Source organism: Netta rufina, assembly GCF_964035555.1.
Source record: "Netta rufina genome assembly, chromosome: Z".
Lineage (NCBI taxonomy): Eukaryota > Metazoa > Chordata > Aves > Anseriformes > Anatidae > Netta > Netta rufina.
This window is the reverse complement of record NC_140126.1, coordinates 26,351,276-26,377,673: the sequence shown is the minus strand read 5'-3', so window position 1 is coordinate 26,377,673 and position 26,398 is coordinate 26,351,276. Positions and strand designations below refer to the sequence as shown.

The window sequence follows — 26,398 nt, the reverse complement described above, 5'->3', positions numbered from 1 at the left end:
AGGGCAGGGACCGAGGGGCCGTGGCGGAGCTCCTGGGAGAGGCCTCGGGCTGTCACAAGGGCTTGCTGGTGAGCGGGAGCGTGGACATCAGGGGGGTTGTAAGCATCAGCGGGCACGCTCCCCGTTTCTTATATTTTTCAGGGTGGTGGTAACATACGGCTGTTTCCTTGTCTCTGCGCTTTTCTCAAGGGCTGACGCTTCCCTTTTTAGCGTGGCTTCCTTCGGTCTCGATATTTTGAGGGCTATTTCTGGGCTTTCACGTGAAGCTCCTTCCCTCCTCCGCCCCCGGGGCTGACCGACGACGACCCCCCCAGCGCAGCTGTCACCGCCGCCCCGCTCCCCCAGCCCGCAGGCCCCAGCCCGGCTCCTCGCCACCCCGCGGGGCCGAGGCACCGCCCGGGGGGAGGCGGCGCCGCCGCGGGCCTCTCTCCCCGTTGTCTCCGCCCGGCGTGGGCCGTGGCGGCGAGCAGGGCCCGGCGGCCGCCGCGGAATGGTGGCGCCGCCGCTGCTGCGCGCCGTCATCATGGGCCCCCCGGGCTCCGGGAAGGGCACGATCTCGGCGCGGATCATCAAGCACTTCGGGCTGAAGCACCTCTCCAGCGGGGACCTGCTGAGGGACAACATGCAGAGGAGGACAGGTGAGCGGCGGAGGCGGCGGAGCCCCCCCGGCCGCCCCCCGCCACCCGCGGCGGCCGGGGCGCTGCTCTCCGCGCTCCTTCCCCCTTCCTCTTCCTGGAGCTCGGCGGCGGGGCCCCTCCGGCAGCCCGGTCCCGAGCTGTGCGCTGCGGCGGTCTCCCAAAAGGAGTGGCGACGTTTTCAGGCCGCCTGCCTTCTGTTTGTTTGCTTGTTTATTTCTTTTAATGAGTTATCCTGCTGTTAGGTCGTGGCACCCTGTGTGTGCGGGCTCGCCGGCATTCGGTGGTGCGAACTACGCGTACCGTGTGGTCCTGGACCCTACCCTCCGTCTCTCCTCCGAGATACCCCCCAGGTGCCTCTGTGGTGGGTTTTTGCAGTGAAGGAAGGTCCCCTTCTGGCATGCACATCAGCTGTATTCGTGCTGTGCTCCGAAATCTTGCGAGGACTGCGCGTGGTGAGGGCCAGGTGAGGGTGGTGGTGCTGCCAGCACCTGGGAGCTGTGGAGGACTCCCTCCGCTGCACCACTGCTGCAGTGGGTCAGGGAACAGGCGGGCTTGGTTTTGACGGCTTGTATGCATGTTTGAAGGCGAAAAATGGTCCGTATTATGAAATCATTTGGTTGTTTTTAATGTCCACATCCCTTTTCACACAAACTATGTTTGCTCGGTACGAATAATGACTTTGGCTTAGTTGACTGACCTCGCTGTGGTTGGTGTCTCCAAGTTAAATATTTGCTCAGAGCAGCAGTTGTGCAGGCGTATCTGAACACATTCATGCTTCATCCGTTTCATAGTGCTAGGGTAAGTTGTTCTCTGCAGAGGCTCACAAAACCAAAATTGGTACTGTTATGAACCTTCAGTATAAGTAATATCTAGCGAGAAGGGAAGGCATTCCAGGGGAGGAAGGAAATATGCTGTTTATGAAAAGCTTCAGTTTGCAGCTCTTGGCATTGAGCGTCATACCTTGGAAGCAGGATCAAAGAGTATCAAAGTCAAGCAGAGGGGTGTGTGAGAAGAATAAATGGCAAGTGGAAATACCCCATTGCTTTCTTTGATGAGGGAGCCATGAAGCAGTGTAAAGAAAACTGCAAAATGGATTGGATAGATGGAAGGATGTGAAGGAGAATGGAGATGTAAAAATGAAGTGCAGCAGACACACTGAAAAACTGTGTGAGGACAGAAGTCAGTGTAAAATGTTATAAAGTTCACTCAGCGTTAGAGGCCATGGAACGTAATCTGCTACAGAGTTTCCTGCTCACTAATTAACCCAGATGAAACTCTGTCTTAATGTTACTGAAAGTGAGCTGCTGTTTGCAGCAATGGTCTCCAAACGTGAGATGAGCACTGAGGTAGCAGAAACAGTGTACCGAGGAAGGTAAGAGGGTATGAGAGGCAGCTTGGAGAGCTTTGATGAGCATAGTCGAGGGAAAGAAGAAACAAGTTTTGGTGATAATACAAGAGTTCTTTAGTGCCCAGTTCTTTGGGAACTGTTAGGCTAGGTTGAACAGCCTAAACATATTGAAAATAAAATGCAATTAGCAGTAGCTGTATGGGGCTGTTATTAGCATTTATTCTCTTTTGAAAGTGGCCTTGTTGAAAAGTCCTGTTAAACATGTGTCCTTAGCAAGTTACAGTTATTGCCACATTCTGCTGCTTTGGAGGATGGAGAGTGAACGACAAGACAACCTCTCTTGTAGTGCTAAGCAGCCTGCAGACTGAGTATGGCTAGAGCTTGTGCACTGTATACAGTTAGGACACGCCAATCTTCTGCAAAACCTTTAAGCAGAGATATCTCTTATCCACCTAGACATGAAAGAAAATGGTATTGCCTTTAATGCCAAAGACTGCCATATCTGTACTGGTTTCAGACCCAAGCTTAAAATAAAACAGAACAACAAAAAACAACCAAACCCCACTAGCTCCCCTCCCCCCAAACGGAAAAAAGATAGGTAAAGACAAGCACACAAATTTCTTGTCTTAGCATAACTATTCAGTCTCATGTTAATAATCACACCTATTTTTTCTTCCTGCAATAGTTGACTTTGTAGATGATCTGAGCTTTGTGGCGAGAGGCAACGTGTTTCCTGTTCTACTGGTCTAAGGTACCTGCGTGCCTTAGAGCTTGCCACACACTAAGCCTCTCTGTGCCCAAAAGATCATTTGTCTTTCCAAAGTATGTTGGTATTGCTGTTCGCTCCTGAGCTTGCCTTGTGCATATTCTTCTGTAACTGTGGCTGTAGCAATACTGTGATGTAAATCAGTAACAGCTTTGGGCATCAAGTGCACGTTAAACTGTCTAGATGCAGTTTATTCCTCTTTCCAGACTGTTTTGCAGGTCCATAGTTCTAAGTGCACTAGGATAATAAAAAAGGTATGACTTATTGACCTTGAAGAAGGGAGGTATGGAAAAGAGCAGGTACTTTGTACTCAAACAGGCTGTCATCTTCTTTCCAGTTGTGCAGTGCTGCGGGACTCAAAGCATCTGAGTCTGGCCTTTTCTGAGTCTGACTCTCTTCCACATTGTGGCAATTATTTGAAGCCTGACCATGGTGCACTGTGCATATTTTATACTGTTTTAAGTATTTTCGTATTTTTCAAAGCCTATCTGTAGATGTGAACATCCCATATGGGGAAGTTGTCCTTCTATTCCCCCCCTTTTTTTTAACACTAAATCTACTGTTTGTATTACTTGAGGGCATCTAGTGCTTTTCATAGGCCTTGTCTGAAGAAGAGTCATTGTACATTGTGCTTTTTAATACTGCATCCAGTGATGGGGCTTGCATTTTTCAGTGCTTCCTGCTGAAAGTGGTGGTATCAGTAATGTCAGTCCATCCTGTTTTCTCTCCCATTTAATGTACTGTAACTAGATCTGAATTAGCCTCTAGTAAATGCTTCAGCAGCTCCACAACAACAACAACAACAACAACAAAAAAAACAAAACAAAAAACAATTTAGCTGCTATTCAGGTGACTCACAGAATTAGGTAATTGTTTTATAACCTAGGGTCATGGAGGCTTTGTGCTGAGAACACGGCCCAGGCAAATGGATTTCTTCTTGGCAGTAGCCATGGCTCGAGTGACCTACAGCATGCTACTGCATGTGATGTCAGAACATGGTGTGATTTCCGGATCTGTGATGTGAGTATGACATTTTAGCAGGCCAGTGGGCTAAATGACTGGTATTAAAGGTTAGTCGGTGCCATGGGAAAATACTAATGACTGTGCTCTTCTATAAATAGTTTACAATGTCTATAAACATCCTCTTGTAACTCTAGTAATTATAAAAATATGTTTCTGGCAAGTGTGTCCCATTGCATACTGCTGTCTTAAATACCAGTGGAGTTTCTATTCATACTGAAGTCATAAGATGATAACTGGCCACTACACTGAGAAAAGAAATTCCTCAGCAGGAAGTCTGAGAGCTGACATCTTATTGAGCTTGGCTGCTTTACATTTCTTCATTATTCTTTTGAAAACTCTTTCTGTTTCTAGTTTTTTGAACTTCGTCTTTCAAATGCTTACTAGTAAAATTTGGGGGTGTGTCGGGAAAGAAGTGAGCTGAATGCGCCATTGCTGTCTGTGGAGCTACAGACTGACCAAATTAGTCTGACACACATTTGTAAGATCAGATCCCAATTGATTATCTCTTGAACTTTAGCAAGCGTACAGTCTGCCTAGTTAATGGCTTCACCATTCTGTGCCATCTTGTTCAAAACAAATTGTTTACAGTGTTTTGGGCTTTTTTTTTTTTCAGCTGCTGGAGTTCACAGGTACTGTAATGTGATTCTTCTTACTTTCACAGAAGTTGGAATCCTTGCCAAGTCCTACATTGATCAGGGACGGCTTATTCCAGATGACATCATGACACGGCTGATGCTGAATGAACTAAAAGGTCTAGATCGGTACAACTGGCTGCTGGATGGTAAGTTAACATACTGGGATATCACTGTGGAAGGAGAAGAAATCTTGGATTGCTTTGGTCACTAATGGGTAGCTGGGTTCCAGTAGCAGTGCTCAAGTATGTAGTATATATTATGTATATGCTCATATATGCTTGAGTATATATTTTCAATTACAAGTGTGTACTCGTAGTACAGCATGTGTTGTGAGCTTGTGGTGAACCATTTGGCAGGCAGTCTGCCCTAGTTTCTTCAGCTGTAAAGACAACAAGATCCGTTCTGCCTTCAGAGTGTTGAAGGGATGTTTAATTTATGTTGAAAAGGCCTTTTTCCTCAAAATGGTAAGATTTCAAAACTGGAAATTCTGTCAATCCTTCTATTTCCCCTTTAATAACAGAGGCATTGTTTAAAATATGCCTTAAGAAGTGCATTTTTAAAGCCTCTTCTTTTAGAAGTCTCTGGAAAATGGAACACTTTTGACGAAAGGGGCTGAGGAGTTATGTAAATAGAACGGTAGGCAGGCATGTGATGCAGCAACAGGGCAAGTATGGAAAAGGGAGCATTGCAGCAGTGCTGTGTGTAATATATCACCAGCAAAACCATTGCTCGAGTGTTCTAAAAGGTCTCTTTCATTTGGTTATTGGTTCTGCTCTCTAGAGCAAATAGTACTGGAATTCTGCTGAAGCACATAGCTCCAGCGTTCAGAATTGAAAGAAAATCCATTTGCCACTGTCATCTTGGACCAAGTGGCTCTTGCGTCTCCAGCCCTTGGGAGTACGGTTGGATGTGCATCACAAAGATAGAGTCTGGGGTGGATGTGTGTGTTTTCAGATTCTGGTCACATCTTGTCTCAGTAGATAAAACTAAAAAACTATTGGTGTGGTTTTTGGTTTAGAGGGTGTGAAACATCCACAGTCCTCAGTGTTCGTGATAAAAGGAAGACCAGGGAAAATGTGGGCCCTCTCTGAAAGGAAACAGGTGACTTGGTTACCTGGGTTGTGGGTTATGGGTACTCAATGACTTCTTTGCCTCAGTTTTCATTGTCAAATGCTCTAGCTCCTCTGCTCTACTCTTGTGAGAGCGCACCTGGAGTCCTGCATTCAGCCCTGGGACCCTCAGCACAAGTATGACATGGACTGATACGAATGAGTCCAGAGGAGGGCCATGAGGATGATCAAAGGGCCAAAGCACCTCTCCTATGAAGACAGGCTGGGAGAGATGGGGTTCTACAGGCTGAGAGAGACGGGGTTCTTCAGCCTGGAGAAGGCTCTGGAGAGACCTTACAGCAGCCTTCCAGTACCTCAAGAGAACCTACAGAAAAGCAGGAGAGGGACTCTTTGTCAGGGAATGTAGTGATAGGACAAGGGGTAATGGCTTTTAACTAAAAGAGAGTAGATTCAGACTACATTTTAGGTGGGAATCATTTACTCAGAGTGTGGTGAGGCACTGGAACAGGCTGCCCAGAGAAGCTGTGGATGCCTCATCCCTGAAAGTGTTTAAGGCTAAGCTGGATGGGGATTTGAGCAACCTGGTCAAGTGGAAGCTGTCCCTTGGGGACAGAGATGTTGGAATGAGACGATCTTTAAGTTGCCTTCCAATCCAAACTATTCTGTGATTTTGTTCTATGATCAGTATACAGCAAACAACAGTTACTGTTTCTAAATGTCATAAAGAACACAGCAAAGTGCACCCAGGCAAGTTCCCAGACAGTACCACGCTGGGAGGGGTATTTGATATGCCAGAAGGCAGAGAGACCTCAAATGGCTGCACAAATGGTCCGTCAGGAGTCTTGTGGAGTGCACCAAAGGTAAATGGAAGCTCATGCACTTGGGGTGTTCTAACCCCATACAACAGTCAGTAGTGACTGAGTGCTGCCTTGTTAGAAAGTAGCTTTGTATGTATCTTACATTTTTCTTTGTATACATCTTATATTTTTATATTGCCACTTTATATTTCTTACATCTTTCAATGTAAGATGGAGATTTCCAGATGGGGCAGGCCAGCATAGGTGCACTAGAGAGCTTAGTGATATGGTGTAGTGGAGGACTTGTCAGTGTTAGGTCAGAGGTTGGACTGGGTGATCTTGGAGCTCTTCCAGTCTAGATGATTCTGTGATTCTGTGGAATGGACATGGGGCTGAAGCATGTATCATACAAAGGAAGGCTAAGAGAACTGAAGAGGTTGAAAGAAGTAGATGAGGCCTTCTTCAAACAGCTGGAAGAAGGGTTACTTCACAGGCCCTGGTCCTCCTGCAGTACATGAACCAACCTGGTTTTGCTGGAAGGACAATGTAACAGGGCTCAAGTGATCTAGATATTCAGACTGCAGTGATTACAGTGATTACAACTTCCTAGCATAGGCAGACAAAGAGCCAACAAGTACAGGTGCTCTCCTAGACCTGATATTTACAACCTAGGAAGAACTGGTTGCAGATAAGAAGGTTGAGGACATCCTTGGCTGCAGTGTGCATGAGATCTTGAAGGTCAGCACCCTGAGAGGAGATATCAAGACAAAAATGAGGACCACAGCCCTGGATCTCAGAAGATCTGATTTTGCCTCTTCGACAATCTGCTTGGAGGAAAATAAAATAAAATAAAATAAAATAAAATAAAATAAAATAAAATAAAATAAAATAAAATAAAATAATAAAATAAAGCAGGAATATTGTCCTGGAGAGAAGAGGGCTCTGCGAGAGTTGCTTGATATTCAAGGATCATCTGCTCCCAGCTTAAGGAAGGTCCGTCTCAACATGTAGGAAATCTAACAAAGGCCTCCATGAATGAATAAGGAGCTCCTAAATGAACTCAGACACAGAAAAGATATGTCTAAGAGGTGAAAGCCACGCAGGTGACCCAGGAGGGTTATCGAATTCCTATCGAGTATTGCCAGGTATAACATTAGGAAAGCTCAGGCCCACCTGGAGTTGAATCTGCAAAGATTTCTGGATGTGAAGGGTAACAAGAAAAGACTCCACAAGTGCACAAATAGCAAAAGAAAGACTGGAGAAGATGTGTGTCTCTACAGACTGGGGCAGAGGCATTGGTGACAAAGGCCATGAAAAAGGCTGAGGTATTCAGTAGCTTTTCTGCCTTGGTCTTTACCAGTAAAATCAGGAATCCCAGGCCTCAGAAAACAAAGGAAAAGTTTGGAACAAGTAAGACATTATTCATGGAGGAAGACCAGATTAGAGAGAATGTAACCAAACTGAAAGTATGTAAGGTCATGGGGCCTGAGAGGTTGCCCCCACACGTGCTGAGGGAGTTGGCTGACATAATTGCAAGTCCACTCTCAAATATCTTCGAGACATCAGAGCAATTGGGAGAGAAGACTGAAAGAGAGCAAATGTCTCTCCTATAGTAAGCAAGACAAGAAGAAAAATGCAAGGAGCTACAGGATGCAAAGCTTCACTGCAGTCCCTGGGAAGGTAACAGAGCAACTAGTCCTAGAAAACACAGTGAAGGATATGATGGTATTCAGTAGTATGCAAGGATTTATGAAGAGGAAGTCATGCTTAACCAACCTGATAGCCTTCTACAGTGAGGTGACTGGCTTGTTGGATGAGAGGAGAGCAATGGATATTGTTTACCTTGACTTTAGTAAGGCTTTTGACACTGTCTCCCCTAACATCCTCAAACTGGCAAAGTATGGGTTAGCATACAGTGAGGCAGACTGAAACTGACTGAACAGCTGGGCACAAAGTTCAGCTGGAAGCAAGTCACTATTGGTGTAGTGCAGGGGTCAATACTGGGTCCAGTGTTGTTTAACATCTTCATCAGTGCCACAGAGTGCATGCTCAGCAAGCACCCATACAACACAAAACTGGGATGCATGGTTATTACACAAGATACTCTAGATACTTCCATCCCAAACCATTCTATAATTTAATGATTCTTTGTCCCTTAGTGCTTTATTATAATTTTCTACTGCAGTGATCTATTTCATTGGCTTTATTCCCACTTTTGTTCTGATTTTGTGAAGACAAAGTCTTAATCCCCACAGTGGAGACTGCAATGGAAAATAATTGGTAAAGGAATGTTAACTCAATTCCTGGTCCTGTGTACATGCAGTTCCAGTCTTTTGGATCTGCATGTGTAGCAGTATAGCTGGGCACACTGGCAACTATTAACAGCCAACTGGAGGATGATATGGAGAGCATAAAAAAATAAACTTATTTCTGCTGCATGTTAATATGCCGCCTTCTTTAAAGTTCCGGAGTGGGAGCTATGCCTCAGCTCAAACAGAGGTTTGGTGAATTACACTGGATGATAGTTCTGGCATAAACAGCTTTATAGGAACAATAGTATTCTGCTGAAATATGTTAAACGGAAGGTCTTTATAGTTTGATAACAGCAACTCAAAACAAACAGCTGAGGTCAGCCAGGTCAGACTGAATAGAGCTGGTGAGCTGCTTGTGTGCATACATAGCCAGATACACATTTCCACTGGTGGCTTCTGGAATCATAGCAGATGTAGCAATCTGAGTCATGCATGTGGGTATAATCTGCTTAGATTTATCTGCTGTATAATTAGGGCATTTCTCTGTCTGTTCTTGGATTCTTCACTGTTTATCACATCTTGTAGATTATTTTCTCTGTAATGAGAAAACTCTGTATGCAGCAACTGCTGGATTCACTGAAATGCTTATCTAAAGGCACTTATTTTTGTTGAGGAAGTTTCTCAGAACAGTCTAAGGAAAACTCATTTTTCAGCTGCATAACTAAGATGTATGGTGGCTGAATAGCTTGTCAGTAGTATGAAAGAACAGCAAGTGCTGGAGTCCTCACTCTCCCTCTGCTTTAAACATTCAGAAGCACTTCCATGTGCTTATGTGAACATAAGAGAAATGGGATGAGGGCAGTTGATGACTCTGATGCAAACCAGGTCTGTTAGCCAAGCAAGAGCTTGGCTCGAGTGAATCAGTTCTTTCTTCTGAGATACAGTGGACAAGATACAGAAGCCTTAAGGCAATAGGCAATTTTTTTTTTTTTTTTTTTTGTAAAACTAATTTTTAGCTAGTCCCTTACTTGGACAATACTTCCATCAATCAATGCCATGCAAAGATGAGTTTCTTAACTTTGTATCTATCAGTACTTGCCTTTAAGGAGAAGATTACTTGTATAATGAAAATTACAAACAACTGAGAAGTGTGAGACTATGCAAAAATTTAGCGGGTAGCGGTGTTAGTCTAGTGAGTCTGTGTTGCAATAGCGTGTTCTACAGCAGCTTTGATCATTAAACTTGTGGTCAATTTTTCATCATAAAGTCTTTGTGGCGACCTTGTTTTTCTTTTTCTCAATTTCCCCCCCTCTTTCTTAAGTTACATTAGATTTATTTACTAATAACATGAGCCTTTGAAGGCAGTCCACTGGAGCCATTGAGTTCATAGAGCAAATTGCAATATTTTGTAAGAAAAAATCTGATGTCTTTTCAACCTTTAGAGTATGATAATGCATTTTTTTGTCTGACTGGTAGTTTCTCTAATGATCAAATCCAGCTAATTCTGACTATAACTCTGTCTTTGGATTTTTATGGAGTCATTTCCTTTGAAAAGGTTTCCCTAGAACGGTTGCTCAGGCAGAAGCCTTGGATAAAGTTTGTCAAATAGACACTGTGATCGACCTAGACGTACCGTTTGAAAACATAAAATGTCGGCTCACAGCACGTTGGATCCACCCTGCTAGTGGCAGAGTCTACAATCTTGAATTCAGTCCTCCTAAAGTGCGGGTAAGCAGTACACATATTAATGTTGGTGCTAAATAAATGCTGCACTGCATTTGATGATTGTACTAAAATATTATGCATATGTTGTTGCAAAATACAGTAGCTTAGAAGAGAACTGCTCATTTCATCTCTTAAGTGAACAGAAGCTGCCTGGTAACACACTGCCTCTCAGGGTATGCCAGTGCCCTGGTAGAAGCTGAAGCTGATGGGCAATGTGCTTATCCTCTGCAGAGTGAAACACCGTGGTGCCAGTTCCGCATACTGTTTCATAAGCTCTTATTAGCTGTTCACTGATCTGAAAAACTTGCACACTGGCGTATGAGCTGGGCATATTCTCAGCCTGCTCTGCAGTAGCTAACTGTGAAGTCAGTTACATGTGAATGTACAGTTTCCCTTCCTCCAGAGATTGATTCTTTGTATCTAGGATGTACACTAAGTCAGGTAGTACCAGTCAGAGGGATCCTCTTAATGCTTTCCCTGTGTTACTGTATAATCAAGATGAAAATTTTCAGAGGAACGGTTGTCATACTGCAAAATTCGGTGTAGAAACTTGCTAGTCAGAGAAGCTTCTCAACAGAACAGAGGTTATGGCTTAAGACATCATAAGCAAGAACAGTAAACAGAAAGATAATGAATATACATTATTACCCTAAAAATTTTTGAAGTACTCAGATTAGCCTTGGTTTATCTTTGCTTAACACAGTGTTTCATCCTTAACTCTGAATGGCTTACCTGTTGCAGCATCACATTTCACCTGCAAGTTCTAATAAGTTGAGTCAGAATCACAGCAGGCTTTGTATTTTTGAGTTTTCAGTGTTTCAGGAAAAGAGACCAGCTAAAATAGCAGGTGAGCGCTTTAAGTGAGCAACTGGAAACACTACCTATGTATTGTTTAAAACATGGAGTATAAGTTATGGTTATTTTTAATTGCAGAAGAATACAGGCACGTAGCAAAAGTGAATTAACAGACATACCAAAGGGTGGGTTTCAGCTGTAACAGCTTTGCTATAAGGAATGCTCGACTCTGCTTTTCACTTAATTAGTGAAGCAAGCGTATCACAACATATTAAAGTAGTTATTAGAGTATTTAAGTGAAACCATGGAATAGAGCTGAATAGCTGTAATATAGTTGTCTTTGTTATTTGGCAGACCTGAAAAAAATGTAACTGCTTACTTGCTCAACAAAACTAAAGGATTATGGCTTCACAGTTAATACAAAACTGCAGGCTGAATATTTAATAGGTACAACTAAGGCACTATTATGGCTGCCTGCACAGATGTTAGATAGAAACCTTTGAGAAACCCTTCAAGAAACTGCTTGAAATGTGTGCTAAAGTAGTCGTCATAGTTCACACAGCAAGACCCTGCCTCTGTTTACTAAATCACAGAAAGATTTTTGTAGGGTTCTATGCCATATTTTGATGTACAGAGTTGCTAAATATTAAGCTTTCTGCAGTGTGACTTAAAAAGATCATTAATTCCTTTCTCTATTTCATGGTTGTCAAACAAAGGCCAAATTGTCCTCTTGCTTGTTTGCTGTTATGCATTAGCATGTTACCAGCAATCTTCTTTTCCTTTGTAAATCCAAAACACAATATCATGTGGAAGAAGAAAATTAACCCTATCCCAGCCAAAACCATGACAGACAGTTTTGTACACATATTCCCAGCATTCAACAAATGTTCCAGAGTTCGAATTAGTCAAGTAACTATAACCTGATGTTCATTGTCAATACTGAGAAAATGTTTTTAACTGGTGGACTGTCTTACTTGAAAGTCAACATCTTATATTCCAGATAAGATGTAGATGGTAACCTTTCTAAGCAGAAGTCTATAGTTGGACTAAATGGAAACTGATTGCAATTTAAATAGAAAGTTACACAGAACATACTTAAACAGGAATATACATTGGTGTTTACTTTTAACCATAACCAGGGCATTGATGATATTACCGGAGAACCACTTGTTCAGCGAGATGATGATAAGCCAGAGACGGTTACCAAGAGGCTGCAGGCTTACGATGCAGAAACAAGACCTGTTCTAGAATATTATCGGTAAGTCGTAAAACACTATGCTTCTTCCATGTTAGCTCAGCAAGGAACAAATCTCTGCAGTTATAGAGTTATTATTACAGCAGCGAACATGGTATGAGTAGCAGTGTATCTTTCATCAGCTCTGTAAGAAATAAAACCAGTAAAATTAGTATGATTTTGACTGTTACTTGAAACCTATTCAGGAGTCAGCTTAGTGAAAGAGCCTTCAGCTGCAGCCATATTTAGCTTTACATAGAGTACTGTGCATTATTCACTACGTTTTATTAGCGTTCTGAGCTACATTGCTCTGTTTAGTAGGGCAACAGAGAGAGTTCTCATCCTGGAAACTTAGGGAGTATTTTCTCTTTCTGGATGTGTGAGTAGAAGCCCTCATAATAGACGAGGGGTCAAGAAACTGATACATTAATAGAAAAAACTGTTAATGGGAATTCAGAAGTGGCAGTTACAAGAACAGGACTGTGACACGCACAGCTAGCAAGACTCTTAATAACTAGCTATTTGAGAATACTAGAGCCATTAGCACTTTGGAAGGATAACAGAACAGTAATTCTTTCTAAGGTCAAAACTGTATACAAAGACTCTCTTCATGTTAAGCTGGTCTGCTGTGCAAATAAAACATTAGTAATATATACATAATACTGTATTACTGCTTTCAGTCTTATCGTGCCTAGACAAACATACCAGATTTTTTGTAACAACATCCTGAAGTGACTGTCTTTCCTCTATCTTTCCTTATCCACCACCCTTCCTTACTCTCTACCAAAACTGCTGAGTAGAAAACTGAAAGCTCCATCTTTGGACTGGTTCAGTTTTAGAGAAGGGATTTTGTTCTGGGCTGACAATGAGTTTTGCTGACCAGTAGCTTTACGATGTTTTCCTGCCTCAAGGCACCACAGTAAAACGCAGGCCTAAGCTAATATTATAGTTATAACAATGTACTTCGCAGATAAAGCTAACTGCTGGAACTAATTCAAAATACCTTGATTGTGTCTGGGTTGCTTGCTTGTGCTGATGTATGTTCTTTGATTCTTGAGGTCTGACTTTAAAATTCAGTTATTTGGATGATTGCTGTATAGGATGTGCTGTATGACTTGATTACTTCTTCATATTTTTACTCACCATAGCTTGTTATATTAAGTACTCTGTGGACAGCTACCAGTTTTTTGAACTGATGTGGCCAACAGCTTACTGTCTGAGGAACAGAGTAATTCACGTCCAACCTACATTCCCAATGTTATGACTACTCCTGGCATTAAATTGCCATCTACACAGCATGCTCTGCTGTGGCAATCTTAGAGTGAGGTGGAGATCCTGGAATGCTCAAACAACATGACTTCTGTAATGCTTTTTTCTTTTTCTTCCTCAGGGAAAAAGGGTTGTTGAAATCCTTCTCTGGAACAGAAACCAATAAAATCTGGCCACATATCTATGCTTTTCTCCAAACCAAGTTGCCAGATGTGAGCCAGAAAGATGCTGCCACTCCCAGGTGAAATTAGGTCTATCTTCTGCTCATCTGTCAGAGCACGCACATGATCATGAGATTCAGCAGTCAAGAATTTCTTGAAGTAGTGTACCAGACTGATCAATAATTATGTTCTGCTGTTGTCCGCAACCTACCTTCTGATAAAACTTTATCTCCTGTGGGTCTCATTCTAATGCTGTATTTGTTTTTAATATTAGATATGCCTAATTTTTGTAATATAGTAACACTCTTTAACAAAAGCACCTACTGCTGCATCTGTTAATCAGAAAATATTAATGTTTGGCAATACTGAATGGTGAAGGAAACACATTTCAGAATACAGCTTAACTACGAAGCATCTTGGTTGACTTAATCATTCATGAACTGACTTTCAGTCTGCAAAAAGCACTTTCAGACCAGAACTGGCATAGGTTGGAAGGAACCTTTAACAGTAATTTAGTCCAAACTCTCTGCTACAGGCAAGGATGTTTTGCTTGATCAGGTTGCTCAAAGCCATGTCTAGCCTGACTCCAAACACCTCCAGTGATGGGACATCCACAACCTCTCTGGGCAATCTCTTTCAGCTCCTTACGACCCTCCTTATAAAAAATTTCTTCCTTATATAGATAGAGGTTGGAAAATGGTCACTTCCTTTAGCTTGGTTGATTTTGCTGGGTTTAAGTTGCCCTTGACACTTGCTGTGATGATTTGCCTTACTACTAAGTTTCTATTTCTGCCTTCAGCTAAATTGCTAGCATGAAAAATAGTTTAATGATGTGTAACATACTTGGTAAAGCCTCTCTCTTTGTGCAGCGGTGTAAGACTTTTTATTAAAAAAAAAACCAGCAGACACTGAGTCACTGATCTGGTAAGCCTGTAGCTAGGCAATCTTGACCAGTGAACGTGTCTTTATTGTCTTCGGAAAAATAACTCTTCATAGATGTCAGTGCCATGAATTTTCTTGGTCAAATTAGTAAGTTTTTTTTTTTTTTTTACTGTAGTAAGTTTTATTGTAGCAAGTGTAGTTTTCATGAGTTCATGCTACGAATTCAGGTCTGACCAGTTCTTGTATTTATTCTCTAGATAACTAGATTCACAAACCTCCACAGGTCACACTTTAAAAGTCAAGGTAATGCAGATGTTGCTGTTCTTAAGTAAACTCTCCAAACCTGTTTTTTTTATGCCCACCAGATGGAGAGTTTCAAGATAAGTCAGCAAAACCTGAGGATGAAAGTTATGTCTGAGGTGCAGCTGCCTCCTCCTACTAATGTAGGTCTCAGTCTCCTCTTGCACTGACTCATTAACTACAAAGCTGTCATACTGAGGACTACATTTTCATGTGTAACTTTACTGTTATAAATACTGACACAGTCTAAAAAAGATGGATGCTGTAGAATTTGGAAAGCCTTCCCATTACATTTCTGCTTATTTATAATCATGCATTTTGACTTCTACATAAAGCAGCTATGTTTGCTTTATTGTTAGTCTACGTAAGTTTCAATTAGCTGGAGAAGAAACAAGGAGGACATCTTATGATTTGAGACTTATTCCCACACTGGTCAACCAATTTTAATGACAGACTTAAAAAAAACTTACAGCGTGTCACAGGTTACTAGATAAATATGGCTGTACTGCTAGTGGTAACAATGCACGCAGCATGAGGAACAAGAAAGAGGATCTAAAGTTGTGTGTGTTTTTTTTTTTTTTTAAGTATGTTAATGGCAAAGAAAAAACATTGGTGCATTATTTGATGAGGATGGTCAGCTCCCAAACAGGGACATAGATAAAGCAGAGATGCTTAATGCCTTCTTTGCCTTTGTTTTCAACACTGACAATGTTGAAGTTGTCCATGGTCCCAAAGCCCTGAGTTGGAGAACTCTGACTGTGGGAATGATAAACTTCCAGCTATCACTGAACTTATGCAGGGTCTCGATACATATAAATCTATCCAATTGACTGGAAGGTGGCAAACATGATTCCAATTTTCAAGATGGGCAAGAAAGGAGACCCTGGTAATTACAGGCTGGTCAGTCTCATTTCAGTGCCTGGTAAAACTATGGAGAAAATTGTTCTGGGATTCACTAAAAAGCACCTGAAGGACCTTGCAGTTATTGGTCATAGCCAACAAAAGTTCATGAGGGGAAAGCCCTGCTTAACAAACTTAAGTTCCTTTTATGACAAGGTCACTCACCTAGTTGACCAAGGGAAGCCAGTTGCTTCAGCAAAGCTTCAATAAAGTTTCTCACGGTATCTTTCTGAACAAAATGTCCAGCATACAGCCAGATAAATATGTAATATGATGGGTGAGCAATTGACTGACAGGTTAGGCTCAAAGGATAACAGTAAATAGGGTTGTATCAGGCTGGCAGCCAGTCACTAGTGGGGTTGGTGTTCCCCAGGGCTCCATTTTAGGGCCAGTTATCTTTAATGTTTTAACAAATGAATTGGACATAGGACTTGAAAGCGTATTAAGCTAGTTTGTGGATGACACTAAATTGGGAGGAGCTGCTAGCCCATTAAAGGTTGACCTTGCAAAGAGATCTTGACAAATCTGAGGGCTGGGCAATCATCAACTACATGAAATTCAACAAGAACAAGTGCCAGATTGTGCACCTGGGAATGGGCAACCCTGGCGATCCGTACAGACTGGGGGACAAGAGGCTGGAGAGCTGTCCCACAGAAAGGGACCTGGGGGTTTTGGCCAACAGAAAGTTGAATACAAGTCAAAAACAGCATGCCCTGGAAGCCAAAAATGTCAACTGGATTTTTGGGGTGCATCAAGCATGGTATCACTTCCCAGTCAGAGATGACCATCCTGCTCTGCTCTGCACTGGTGTGGTCTTACCTCAAGCACTGTGTGCAGTTTTGGGTGCCACAATATGGAGAGGACATAAAGCTATTAGAGTGTCCAAAGGAGGGTTACAAAGATGGTGAAGGGTCAAGAGGGAAAGACATATGAAATCACTTGGTTTGTTCAGAGCACGGAGAAGACTTAGGAGTGACCTCATGGCAGCCTACAGCTTCCTTACAGGGGCTGAGCACAGAAGGCAGCACTGATCTCTTCTCTCTGGTGACAGTAATAGGACCCGAGGGAATGGTCTGAGGCTATATCAAGTGAGGTTCAGGCTGGACGTGAGGAAAAGGTTCTTTACCAAGAGGGTGATGAGAACTTAAAACAGGCTCCCCAGAGAACTGGTTATGGCACAGAGTCTGCTGGAGTTCAGGTAGCGTTCGGACAATGCTCTCAAACATCCGGTGTGATTTTTGGGTACTCCCATGTGGAGCCAGGAGTTGGACTTGATGACCCTTGTGGGCCCCTTCCAACTCAGGACATTCCATGATTCTATGAATTGTAAGTCACTGTGCACTGTTCATTGTTCTTATTACCCTTGTGTATAACAGAGGAATTGAATTAAAGAACAACTGGAAGTCATTAGTTTCTCTTAACTAATTATTAAGGAGGAGACAGCGTTTACTCTTCCTCTCTGGAGTGTATGCCAAATTTTATATACACTTTACAGCTGAAGCTAGTTATCTCTAACTTGCACTGGGGACAGAGCTACTGCTACGTTATCCTGTTTGTCTGCAAAAAAACTGCTAGAGAACGCAAGTATTAGGAACAAGAAAAGGTACTTCCATCAGTGGATCTGAAGCTGCTGTTTCTGCTGCTGCATTTATGCTTATACTCACTCTGGTTTATACTGCAGTTAAAACTTCCATATCTTACAGAACAATACGGTAAAGGACCAAGAGTCCTTTAAAGGACAAAGAGACCTATACCACTACTTGAAATGCAAGCTCTCTCCACTGGACCGTTCTAACTACAGTGTGTATTTTTGTATGTAGGTAGAACTGCTACAACAGTAGCAAGTTGGAAAATCAGGCTAGAATTTTGGATTGCAAAGGTTCTATGGAAGGCTCTTCTCTATGGAGTTTGAACTTCCAGATCCTAAAACAGAAAGCTTTAAAAATTTTCCACTTTAACTGTTTGAGTTGACAATTTCAGAAATCCACTTTAGCTTAGTACCATATGAAGTTCTTTCCAAACACTCACACACACCTTGCCCTGTATGAACCATGACAAAGCTTTCTCTTCAAAGTGTAGTCTTTTCCTAACCCTTTTACCTGAAGTTCCATCTGTCCCCTCCATCAAATACTTCTCCACATACTGAAACTTAGCTTAAAAAAAATCCTAAGTTACTCGTATTAATAAAAGGAGAGTCAATCTCTCTGAGATCATAAAACTTGGCACTCATATGTAGACAAGTGTTGCTTTTGTTTTAGAACAAAACCAAACTCTTTTTAATGAAAGCACAATGTAACATTTAAATCCCCTTAGTAGAGGTAGAAAGCCAGTGTTTTAACCTAATCCATTCCAGATCTGAAATACTGATACCAGGTATTGATTTATTGCTATTAGTGATAACCAAATTTGAGAGCTTATAATGTCAACAAGGTAGCATGAATACAGTTGTGATCTCCAATATTCATAGAGTAAGACATGTCCACATCTGTAGTAAGACAATAGCAGATTCTACCAAGAATCTACTGCTTCTTGTAAACATTGTATTTGTGCAGATTTGTTTTCATACTTTGATTTCTAAAGTCATGAAAGGCAAGGTTAGTAGCAGAAAACACATCCAGTTTCACATTCGGCAATATGAGAACCCTGCTCTTCAAGGACAACCAAAAACCTAGCAGCACATTTTCAAACAATATTACAAGTTTTTGTGAATTACCCACCCTTCAAACTCCCCAAACAAAAAACAACAACAACAAAAAAACCTGACACCAAAAATAAAGTGCAGTACCCAGAAAAATAAGTGTCAAGAAAATAGCCATGTTCTTTTCTTTGTTAAAAAAAAGAAAAAAGTACTTGGCCTCAGTCTTAACAATACTATACTGTGTCCATCATTTTGGATTCTTCTTCATCTCTTTGTATCACAGAGTTTAAACTGCAGACATTTGTGTTTATGGAACCTTGTAGACCACCTGTGTTCTGCAACAGATGAAAAATTGACAGCTTAATTCTCCACAATTGTATATACGAGGAGAGAGAGAGAGAGAGAGAGAGAGAGAGAGAGAGAGAGAGAGAGAGAGAGAGATTTTAGCTTAAGGTGGACTCTTCATGTTGTCTATCTTAAGTTTGCAACAGTAAGAAAATAAGCTCTTAAAAAAATTATCACTAGTAATACTGCACTGTGCCAAGATGCTCTTTTAAATTTAGCTGGCATAGCTTGTATTTTGTCTCAGTATTTCTAGCACTTGTCTGTACATTAACTTAGAATACAGCTGTTGAATCTTACTTGAAAGGTACTTTAACCACATTATTTCAAGTTAAGTAGTTTCAACTGTGACTCCTTCCATAATACCTAATTTTTGAAAATCTCTGAAGTTGCTTCTTCATTCCAGAATGTAGCCTTCACTAGTACAATACCAAAAGATGTAAGCACCCTCAGTTTCGTTTTATCACAAGAGATTTTCTTCACGCTTGACTTAGCCGAAGGATTCCATGAATTGGCATAACCATTTTACACTGAAAGCCCATTTCACTGCTAGTGGTTAACGACTGTGAATTCAATTCTAGCTTCTCATCAGCTTTACGATGCAGTGTTTCTTTTTAAACAAAAGAGTGCAATGGCACTGAACTAGCATATGCTTTTGACCTTACACTGATACTTTCTGAATCGAAGCAAGCAAAATAAAAGACTACATATGCCTTACTATCGATAATACATCCCATTACATCCATACATATTACTGGCAGTTCTAGGAACAGTCCTCTTTGTATTTTAGAAAAGTATAGCTTCTCAGCACAACCAATCCTAATTTAGTTAAATTAATTTTTGGACATCATGAACCTACCTGCGACAAAGATGTCAGCTGTCCAACAAGACTAGGATTGACACTGGGATCCTCTAGTAAGATAGCTTGAAAGCTATGTGATTGTGACCAGATTCTCACTCTTGTCTTGAATGCCTCAAGTTCACTTTTGAATGCCTCAAAATACCCTTCCCCTGTCTGAAAAGAGAAAAATCAGTAGTTTCACTTAAAACAGATTTACTTTTGAGTTGTAAGCATTTCATTCAGTGAAAATGTTAGTCAACTTAAAATGCAAATCCAGGTAAAATTTCTTTTCAGGACAAACTGTAGTACTTATATGCAGAAGCAAAATCATTTATTCATCTAAGTATATGCAAAAAGAAATTAATTTTAGCCCTTCCTTTATTACGACTCAGAAGACAGTCCTCTTAGAAGAACAAGTGCTTGCTGTGGCACTATGGCCAAAAGTAAAGCACAAGTTGACTTGCATTTTAACTGAATGGCTGTAAAAGCCGTACTAAGATCCATCAATCCTGAATAACTGCATACACTCTACGGTAAACCACAGATTCAGTCTTACAAAATTTCTCCTGTGTTTTCAGGACTGGAATTACACCAAAATAGTCTGTCTAGAAAGAACTGCTAACAAAGATCTTTCTTGTAAAACTAAGTCAATAAAATATTTATCATCTTACGGTCAAGAAGAATCCTGCACTAGAACATTGGTCCTTTGTACAGCATCAAGGATTTCTACCATCATTATGTAGGTTGACTTACTTTGGCTTTTTGGAAAAAGAGACGAAAACAGCCTCTTGGATCCACATTACAACTTTTGGCAATTCCTAAAATAAACTGCATTACAACTGCCTGGTGTGCTACTTGTTCCATCAGAGCTCTTTTCTGAAAAAAAATAAAGTAAAATTAGAGTTCTAGTTTAAATATGTTTCCTGGAATTGTATTTATAAAATTACATTGAATTTCCTTTTCTTTTAGTTCCTAAAGAGATGAGAACTGATAGTCACAGAAGAAAGGGGACTGATTGTTTGCAGGAATTAAACCCAATGTTACAAGGTGTTACAGATTTGGTTTGTTTTCTCCCTTCCAACTAGGGTAGAGAGAGTGGAAGAAGAAAAGTTAAACAGCTAATGAAGTCAGGCAGCTTTTACATAGTGAAAGTGGGAAACTGCATACTTTCAAACAATTCAAAGGTGTTCATACCTGTTCAGCTTCTAGATGAAAGCACCATAACATGAGATATTTAGATGTTTCTTCACATACAAGATATGGGTGGTCAGACAAAAATCTCTGACTATCATCCCATCTGCTCATCATGCCTGATGAGAAACAGGTTAAGATGTTTGAAATGGATAGATAGATAACTTAATGCAGCAAAGTTTTTTTTTTTTTTTTTGCATTCATTCCCCTGTATGTATACTATCTGCATAATGAAAGCACACAGCTACATTTAAGGGTTTTATTTAGGCGTCTAACTAGCACTGAAAGAACATTACCAGAAGGTACAATCAGATCATGAAGATACTAAAAGCAAATTTAACAATTTCCTGTACTTTAATGCATCTCTAGCATCGTTGACAAGTTATTTTTAAACAGTTCTTCCATATACAGTATCAAAGTAGTATAGATGTATCTAATAGTTGCATCATCAAGTAGCTTACAAAATTTATAGAGTATTCAGAGATTCTGACAAATACAAATCCTCTGGAAAAGCCTGCAAATAAGGCACAAAGAAAATGTGTAATCTGCTGAAAATGCAAGCGTCTCTAACACATGATTTTCTAGGTGTTTAGAAAATTTGAATGTAATTACAGAAACAACTTGATTTCAATAGAGTAAAGCCACATTACTATCTGAGAGTTAACTTGAAGATTGAATTTCAATAGCATGAGGCTACTTCATTTGAAGAAATGAGTTCAAAAACCAGAACTCAATACTCAGACCACCTCTGAAAATCATCCTTCATGTATCACTGACAGTGAAGTCATTTACTGGCAACAGGAACCAGATGCACAGTTTTACCCATATATCAGCATAAAAATGTAACTTGGCTGAAGATAATTCAATAGTAATGACCTAAACTAATCTTAATTCTAGCAAACAAATACCTAAAGAGAAACCACCTATGACTATTTCTTTCAACTGTTTTTAACAGAGATGTTATGCACAAGTTCTTTACCACCTGAAAGGCAGAGCAGGATCCAGAAAAAGGACTTGGGCTGTATGGCTAGTGAAGTCTACACTGCTCTTTGACAGCAGATAGCACAGAACAAAGAGACCTGATAGAGCATTAATGTGCAGTTCTTACAATGCTCTGAAGTATTTTAAATTAAAATAACAACATTGCTTTGAATTTAAGAGGTAAGAAAAAAAATTGATGAGCTCTTGTATTCAGGTTGTTTCTATAACCGCTTCATCTGAATTTAGACAACAAAGTCATTTTGCCCAGCTCCTAGCCTGGAAACACAAAAGAAAGCCCATTTTTTTCTTCTGAAATGCACAGCAGAAGAGACATCTTCTGGACACGCTGTCACTACACTTGGCAGTTCAAGTATTTAAGAGAATATATGAATATTGTTACTATTTGCATACTCTTGACAGCATTGTGCCTCGCTTGGTATTTGCAAGGTTTTCTAAGACCCTTTCAGAAACCTAAACGAGAAACCCCTCCTCTAAAAAAAATTATGATCCCTAGATGCCAAACAGCTTAGTAAAACCCAGTTTGCACAATCAGGTGAATTTTGTCAACTCAGTCCTTTTATTGATTGCTCTGGAATTCCAAATACAGCCATACTACATCATTGTCTGAAAACACCCTGCAACTAAGAATGGGAAGTACTTAACAGAACCATTAACATTTCAGATTACTTTTTTAAGATTAACTATGCTTATGAGGTCAACAATTACAATGGAGCTGAAGTGCCACCTAGTGGATAGTTAAATGTAATTTAAAGGAACACAACTCCATGCACACACACTCGTTAGGCATTTGCACATGTATGCCTTTAAATCAATCATTCCTCCTGCAGGTTAATAGCCACCAAAAAAACACTTATTAGAAGGAGATAGATACGGGCAATCACAAGCATATGTATATACAAAAATTCTATGAATAATACTGTGCTCTCCCACTGAACAGCAAAAAAAAAAAAAAAACAACGTTGCTAGAACTTAAGTTTTGAGGTCTTAGGCCCATTTGAGTACTTGTTTCAGGCTAAAGTTCCTACTAGTTAACAGGAGCTAAGAAGCTGCTGTAGTTTACGTATTATTTCACTTTGAAATTATTATTTGTTGTCATAAGATAAAGCTAGACAGCCTTTTAGGTATTTCGTTCGTTAGCTTTTGTTCTGTACAGGAATAAGGAGAAAACCTACATAAATACTGTAGAAATATGAACTGCAAAATGTTGGAGAAAGCATACTCACCAAAGTGTCTAATCTTTTGTTCGTGTTTTTGCATAAATGATTCAGACACGTCTTCATCTTCTGTTTCTTTTCTTTTTTGATTAATAAAACTCTGAGGAATAAAAAAAAAAAAATATATATTACTATCACAGAAATCTCCAAACATACCTTTTTGTGATATATAGGAATATTACATTTCAATATGTTACCATCCAAAGGCCAATATTCTAATTTTAGAGTCATGTCATATGCTTCAGAAGGCTTTCTTTTTTTAAAATATATTGTCTAAGAATAGAATTGGAAAAGTTTCATTATAGAAACATAGAATGGATGGGTTGGAAGAGACCTTAAAGATCATCTCATTCCAAACCCCTGCCCTGGTCAGGGACACCTCCAACCTGACCAGGTTGCCCAAAGCCTCATCCAACCTGGCCTTGAACACTTCCAGGGATGGGGCATCCACAGCTTCTCTGGGTAACCTGTTCCAATGCCTCACCACACCCTAAGAAAAGAATTTCTTCCTTATATCTAATCTAAATCTATCCTTTTTTAGTTTAAAGCCATTACCCTTGGCCTATCACTAAACTCCCTGACAAACATCCCTTTCCAGTTTTCCTGCAGGCCCCCATTAGGTACTGAAAGACTACTGTCTTCACAGGAGAGGTGCTCCAGCCCTTTGATCATCCCCTTGGCCCTCCTCTGGACTTATTCTAATAGGTCCATGTCCTTTTTGTGCTGGGGGCCCCAGAGCTGAACACAGCACTCCAGGTGGGGTCTCAGGAGAGCAGAGCAGAGGGGGAGAATCACCTCCCTCAGGCTGCTGGCCATGCTGCTTTTGATGCAGCCCAGCATATGGTTGGCTTTCTGGGCTGCAAGTACATATGGCTGGCGCATGTTGAGCTTCTCATCAACCAGCACCCCCAGGTCCTGCTTCTCAGGGCTGCTCTCTGAGGTTAGAGTGGTTAGAGTTACCTTAGAGTTACCCCAGCCCAGGTGCAGGACCTTGCACTTGGCCTTGCTGAACCTCACAAAGTTTGCACAGGCCCACCTCCCAGGCCTGTCTAGGTCCCTCTGGATGCCATCCCTTCCCTCCAGTGTGTCAGCCACACCACTCAGCTTGGTGTCATCGGCAAACTTGCTGAGGGTGCACTTGATCCCACTGTCCATGCCACCACCAAAGATGTTAAACATCTTTGTGCCAGTCCCAGTACTGACCCCTGAGGAACACCACTCGTTACTGATCTCCACTTGGACATTGAACCATTGACTGCAATTCTGTGTGCAATCATCCAGCCAATTCTTCACAAAGTTGTCCATCCATCAAATCCATGTCTCTCCAATTTAGAGACAAGGATACCATAGCCTACTGAGCAAATCATTCTGAGAAACTTCTGTCCTCAGGTAGGAACATACTGATCTGTGTACAACAAATATCAAGGAACTTGCAGCCCTGATATAGCTAAATCAGTGAAATTATGAGATTGGTAAGCTGTTTAAATCGAATTGTTTAAACAAATTTTACTTAAGAAGAACTTGTGCTAAATAACCCGTATTACAGTAGTCATTATTAGTTGCAAACTGTATCACACTTGATAATTTGACACACCAGAAGAGCAGACTCCTAATATGAAGAAGCTCTTGTTCAGGCCCAGTTTGACAATGTGTACTACATGAACACTGCAAGTTCTGATCCCCAGTTCTTATAGAAAAAAACATCAGAAAAAAATATCTGTAGTATGAGGGCAGCTTGCTCCTTTTCACAGGGCAAAATAAAAACAAAAATTATTTAACAGAGACCTTGATTTTTCACTGTACCAGCCACAGAAGACACTCAAGACTAGTAACAAGTGGAATGAGAAATGAGGCTAATGCATGTGTTCATGCACACTGATATGGGTCATACCTTATTAAATACCTCCTTACTAACAGGATCTGTGTTCCACGGATTCTGCCCTTCCCTCTGGTTTAGTGCTTCTTCTTTTCTCCTCCACTCTTCTTCTCTCCATCTCATCTCTGCAGCTTCAGTCTTTGCTCGAGCACATTCTTGATCAAAGGATTCTGAATTATGCAGTGCTAAACTACCAAGTTTTTGCTGGGCTTCTGCAAGATTCCACGTGCATTCTACAGAGTGCTTCACAAACTCTTTTTCTTTTTGGCAGACTAATTCAATCCCCTGGTTGTAGGTCTGTGAGAAAAAACAGATGTGCTATTTATGGAGGGAAAATTGACATTTTAAAAATTATATTGGCACAGAGAGGCTTAAATCCCAGACACAATGCTGATCTTGAAGACAGCTTAGAAGCAGCATTAAATTCACAGGAACGATTAAACATGGTTTTGTACAGGTGGCTGGCTTTTAGAAGAGATTTCTAACTCAAGCTGTATTAACTTTCTAAGTGTTTCTTCCCTTGAACCAACAGTAAAAGTGGTATTTAAATTACAAAGTGGCTGAGACCCAGTATAAGCACACAGTCTTTTTGGTCGAATCTACTGAGGAGGTCACTGCTCATAGCTGGGAGAAAAGAGTGACCTCTTAAGCAACAGTGCTTGTGTTGCATCTAGGTGTATGTAGTCACAGAAGAAAGGGGACTGATTGTTTGCAAACCGTCCTCCCAAGCCTTTCCTCAGCCATCCATGCCTTCCCACCTGCATCCATGGGGATTCGTTTCTCAGCCTCCCAATGCCGCCGTATGAAGCTCGTGGTGCCGATAACCTCAGGCAGAAGGGCACAGAGGACACCACCACTCACGAAAGCTTGCGCGAAGGCAACTTCCACACAGATACCTCAAAGTTCTCACGCCAACTTTGCTTGGGGCTCGCAGCACTTCTCCCCCTTACCCTCCCCGCACCCCCCCTTTCACCAAACAAGCCGCAGATTTCCCTGGACGCTGGAAATCCCGACAGCAGCCGCTTCTCGGAAGGGCAGCCGCGATTCCCAGCAGCGGTATTTATACAAAGCTGCCTCGCCCCGGCCGCAGGCACCGCGTAGCCGCCGGAACGACTCCGGCCCAGCTCTTCCACACGCGCTGCCCTCCCTCACGGCGGCGGCCCCGCGCCCCCCCCCCCGCCCCCGCCTCGGCCCCTCCTGACGGGCTCCGGGCGGCTCCGCGGGGGCCGGCGCCGAGCTGCGGGGGTGCCGGGGCCGTACCTGCGCCTCCAGCAGGCGCTGCCGGGCGGCGGGAGGCACGGCCCGCTCCTCGTCGTCCTCCGCCGGGGGGCCTCTGCCGCCGCCGTCCCGGGAGCGCGGCAGCCACAGCGCCATGCCCGCCGCCGGGACCCGCCGGGAGCCGCCCGCGGCGCTTCCACAGCGCGCCGGAAGCAGGGCCGCGCGCCACTTCCGGCAATACCGGCGGGCCGCCGCGCGCCCGCCGCTCCGCCACCGCCCCC

The 26,398-nt window shown here is 41.9% G+C and overlaps 2 protein-coding genes across 7 annotated transcripts; one reads left to right on the top strand and one right to left on the bottom strand.

Annotated features, from left to right (window-relative positions):
• The first annotated feature begins 309 nt into the window (after positions 1-309).
• AK3 (adenylate kinase 3) lies at positions 310-20,346 on the top strand. 4 transcript variants are annotated; one of them, XM_084305774.1, is made up of 6 exons: positions 501-638; positions 881-1,101; positions 4,437-4,556; positions 10,085-10,257; positions 12,189-12,307; positions 13,674-13,958. In XM_084305774.1, exons 3-6 carry the CDS (start codon positions 4,496-4,498, stop codon positions 13,795-13,797), a joined length of 477 nt encoding a protein of 158 aa, XP_084161900.1. In that variant the 5' UTR covers positions 501-638; positions 881-1,101; positions 4,437-4,495; the 3' UTR covers positions 13,798-13,958. The 4 variants fall into 4 exon arrangements, with proteins under 4 accessions (XP_084161899.1, XP_084161898.1, XP_084161900.1 ...); XM_084305773.1 differs by lacking the exons at positions 881-1,101; positions 13,674-13,958 and adding an exon at positions 20,195-20,346 and having other exon boundaries at positions 310-638; XM_084305772.1 differs by lacking the exon at positions 881-1,101 and having other exon boundaries at positions 310-638.
• Positions 14,098-26,398, bottom strand: CDC37L1 (cell division cycle 37 like 1, HSP90 cochaperone). Of its 3 annotated transcripts, none has more exons than XM_084305769.1 (7): positions 26,160-26,398; positions 24,915-25,196; positions 23,033-23,123; positions 20,811-20,926; positions 20,370-20,492; positions 19,635-19,790; positions 14,098-18,792 (listed from the first exon to the last, which is right to left on the bottom strand). In XM_084305769.1, exons 1-7 carry the CDS (start codon positions 26,271-26,273, stop codon positions 18,667-18,669), a joined length of 1,008 nt encoding a protein of 335 aa, XP_084161895.1. In that variant the 5' UTR covers positions 26,274-26,398; the 3' UTR covers positions 14,098-18,666. The 3 variants fall into 3 exon arrangements, with proteins under 3 accessions (XP_084161895.1, XP_084161896.1, XP_084161897.1); XM_084305770.1 differs by having other exon boundaries at positions 14,098-18,768; XM_084305771.1 differs by having other exon boundaries at positions 18,686-18,799.

What these genes read in the sequence shown, in the direction of transcription:
- AK3 (XM_084305772.1), top strand. Translation starts at nt 491, where the DNA reads ATGGTGGCGCCGCCGCTGCTGCGCGCCGTCATCATGGGCCCCCCGGGC. An exon ending in CAACATGCAGAGGAGGACAG is followed by an intron (nt 639 to 4,436) that starts GTGAGCGGCGGA and finishes TTACTTTCACAG; the next exon opens with AAGTTGGAATCCTTGCCAAG. An exon ending in TCAGTCCTCCTAAAGTGCGG is followed by an intron (nt 10,258 to 12,188) that starts GTAAGCAGTACA and finishes AACCATAACCAG; the next exon opens with GGCATTGATGATATTACCGG.
- CDC37L1 (XM_084305769.1), bottom strand. Translation starts at nt 26,273, where the DNA reads ATGGCGCTGTGGCTGCCGCGCTCCCGGGACGGCGGCGGCAGAGGCCCC. An exon ending in AGCGCCTGCTGGAGGCGCAG is followed by an intron (nt 25,197 to 26,159) that starts GTACGGCCCCGG and finishes TTTTTCTCACAG; the next exon opens with ACCTACAACCAGGGGATTGA. An exon ending in TTCATCTAGAAGCTGAACAG is followed by an intron (nt 20,493 to 20,810) that starts GTATGAACACCT and finishes ATTTTTTTTCAG; the next exon opens with AAAAGAGCTCTGATGGAACA.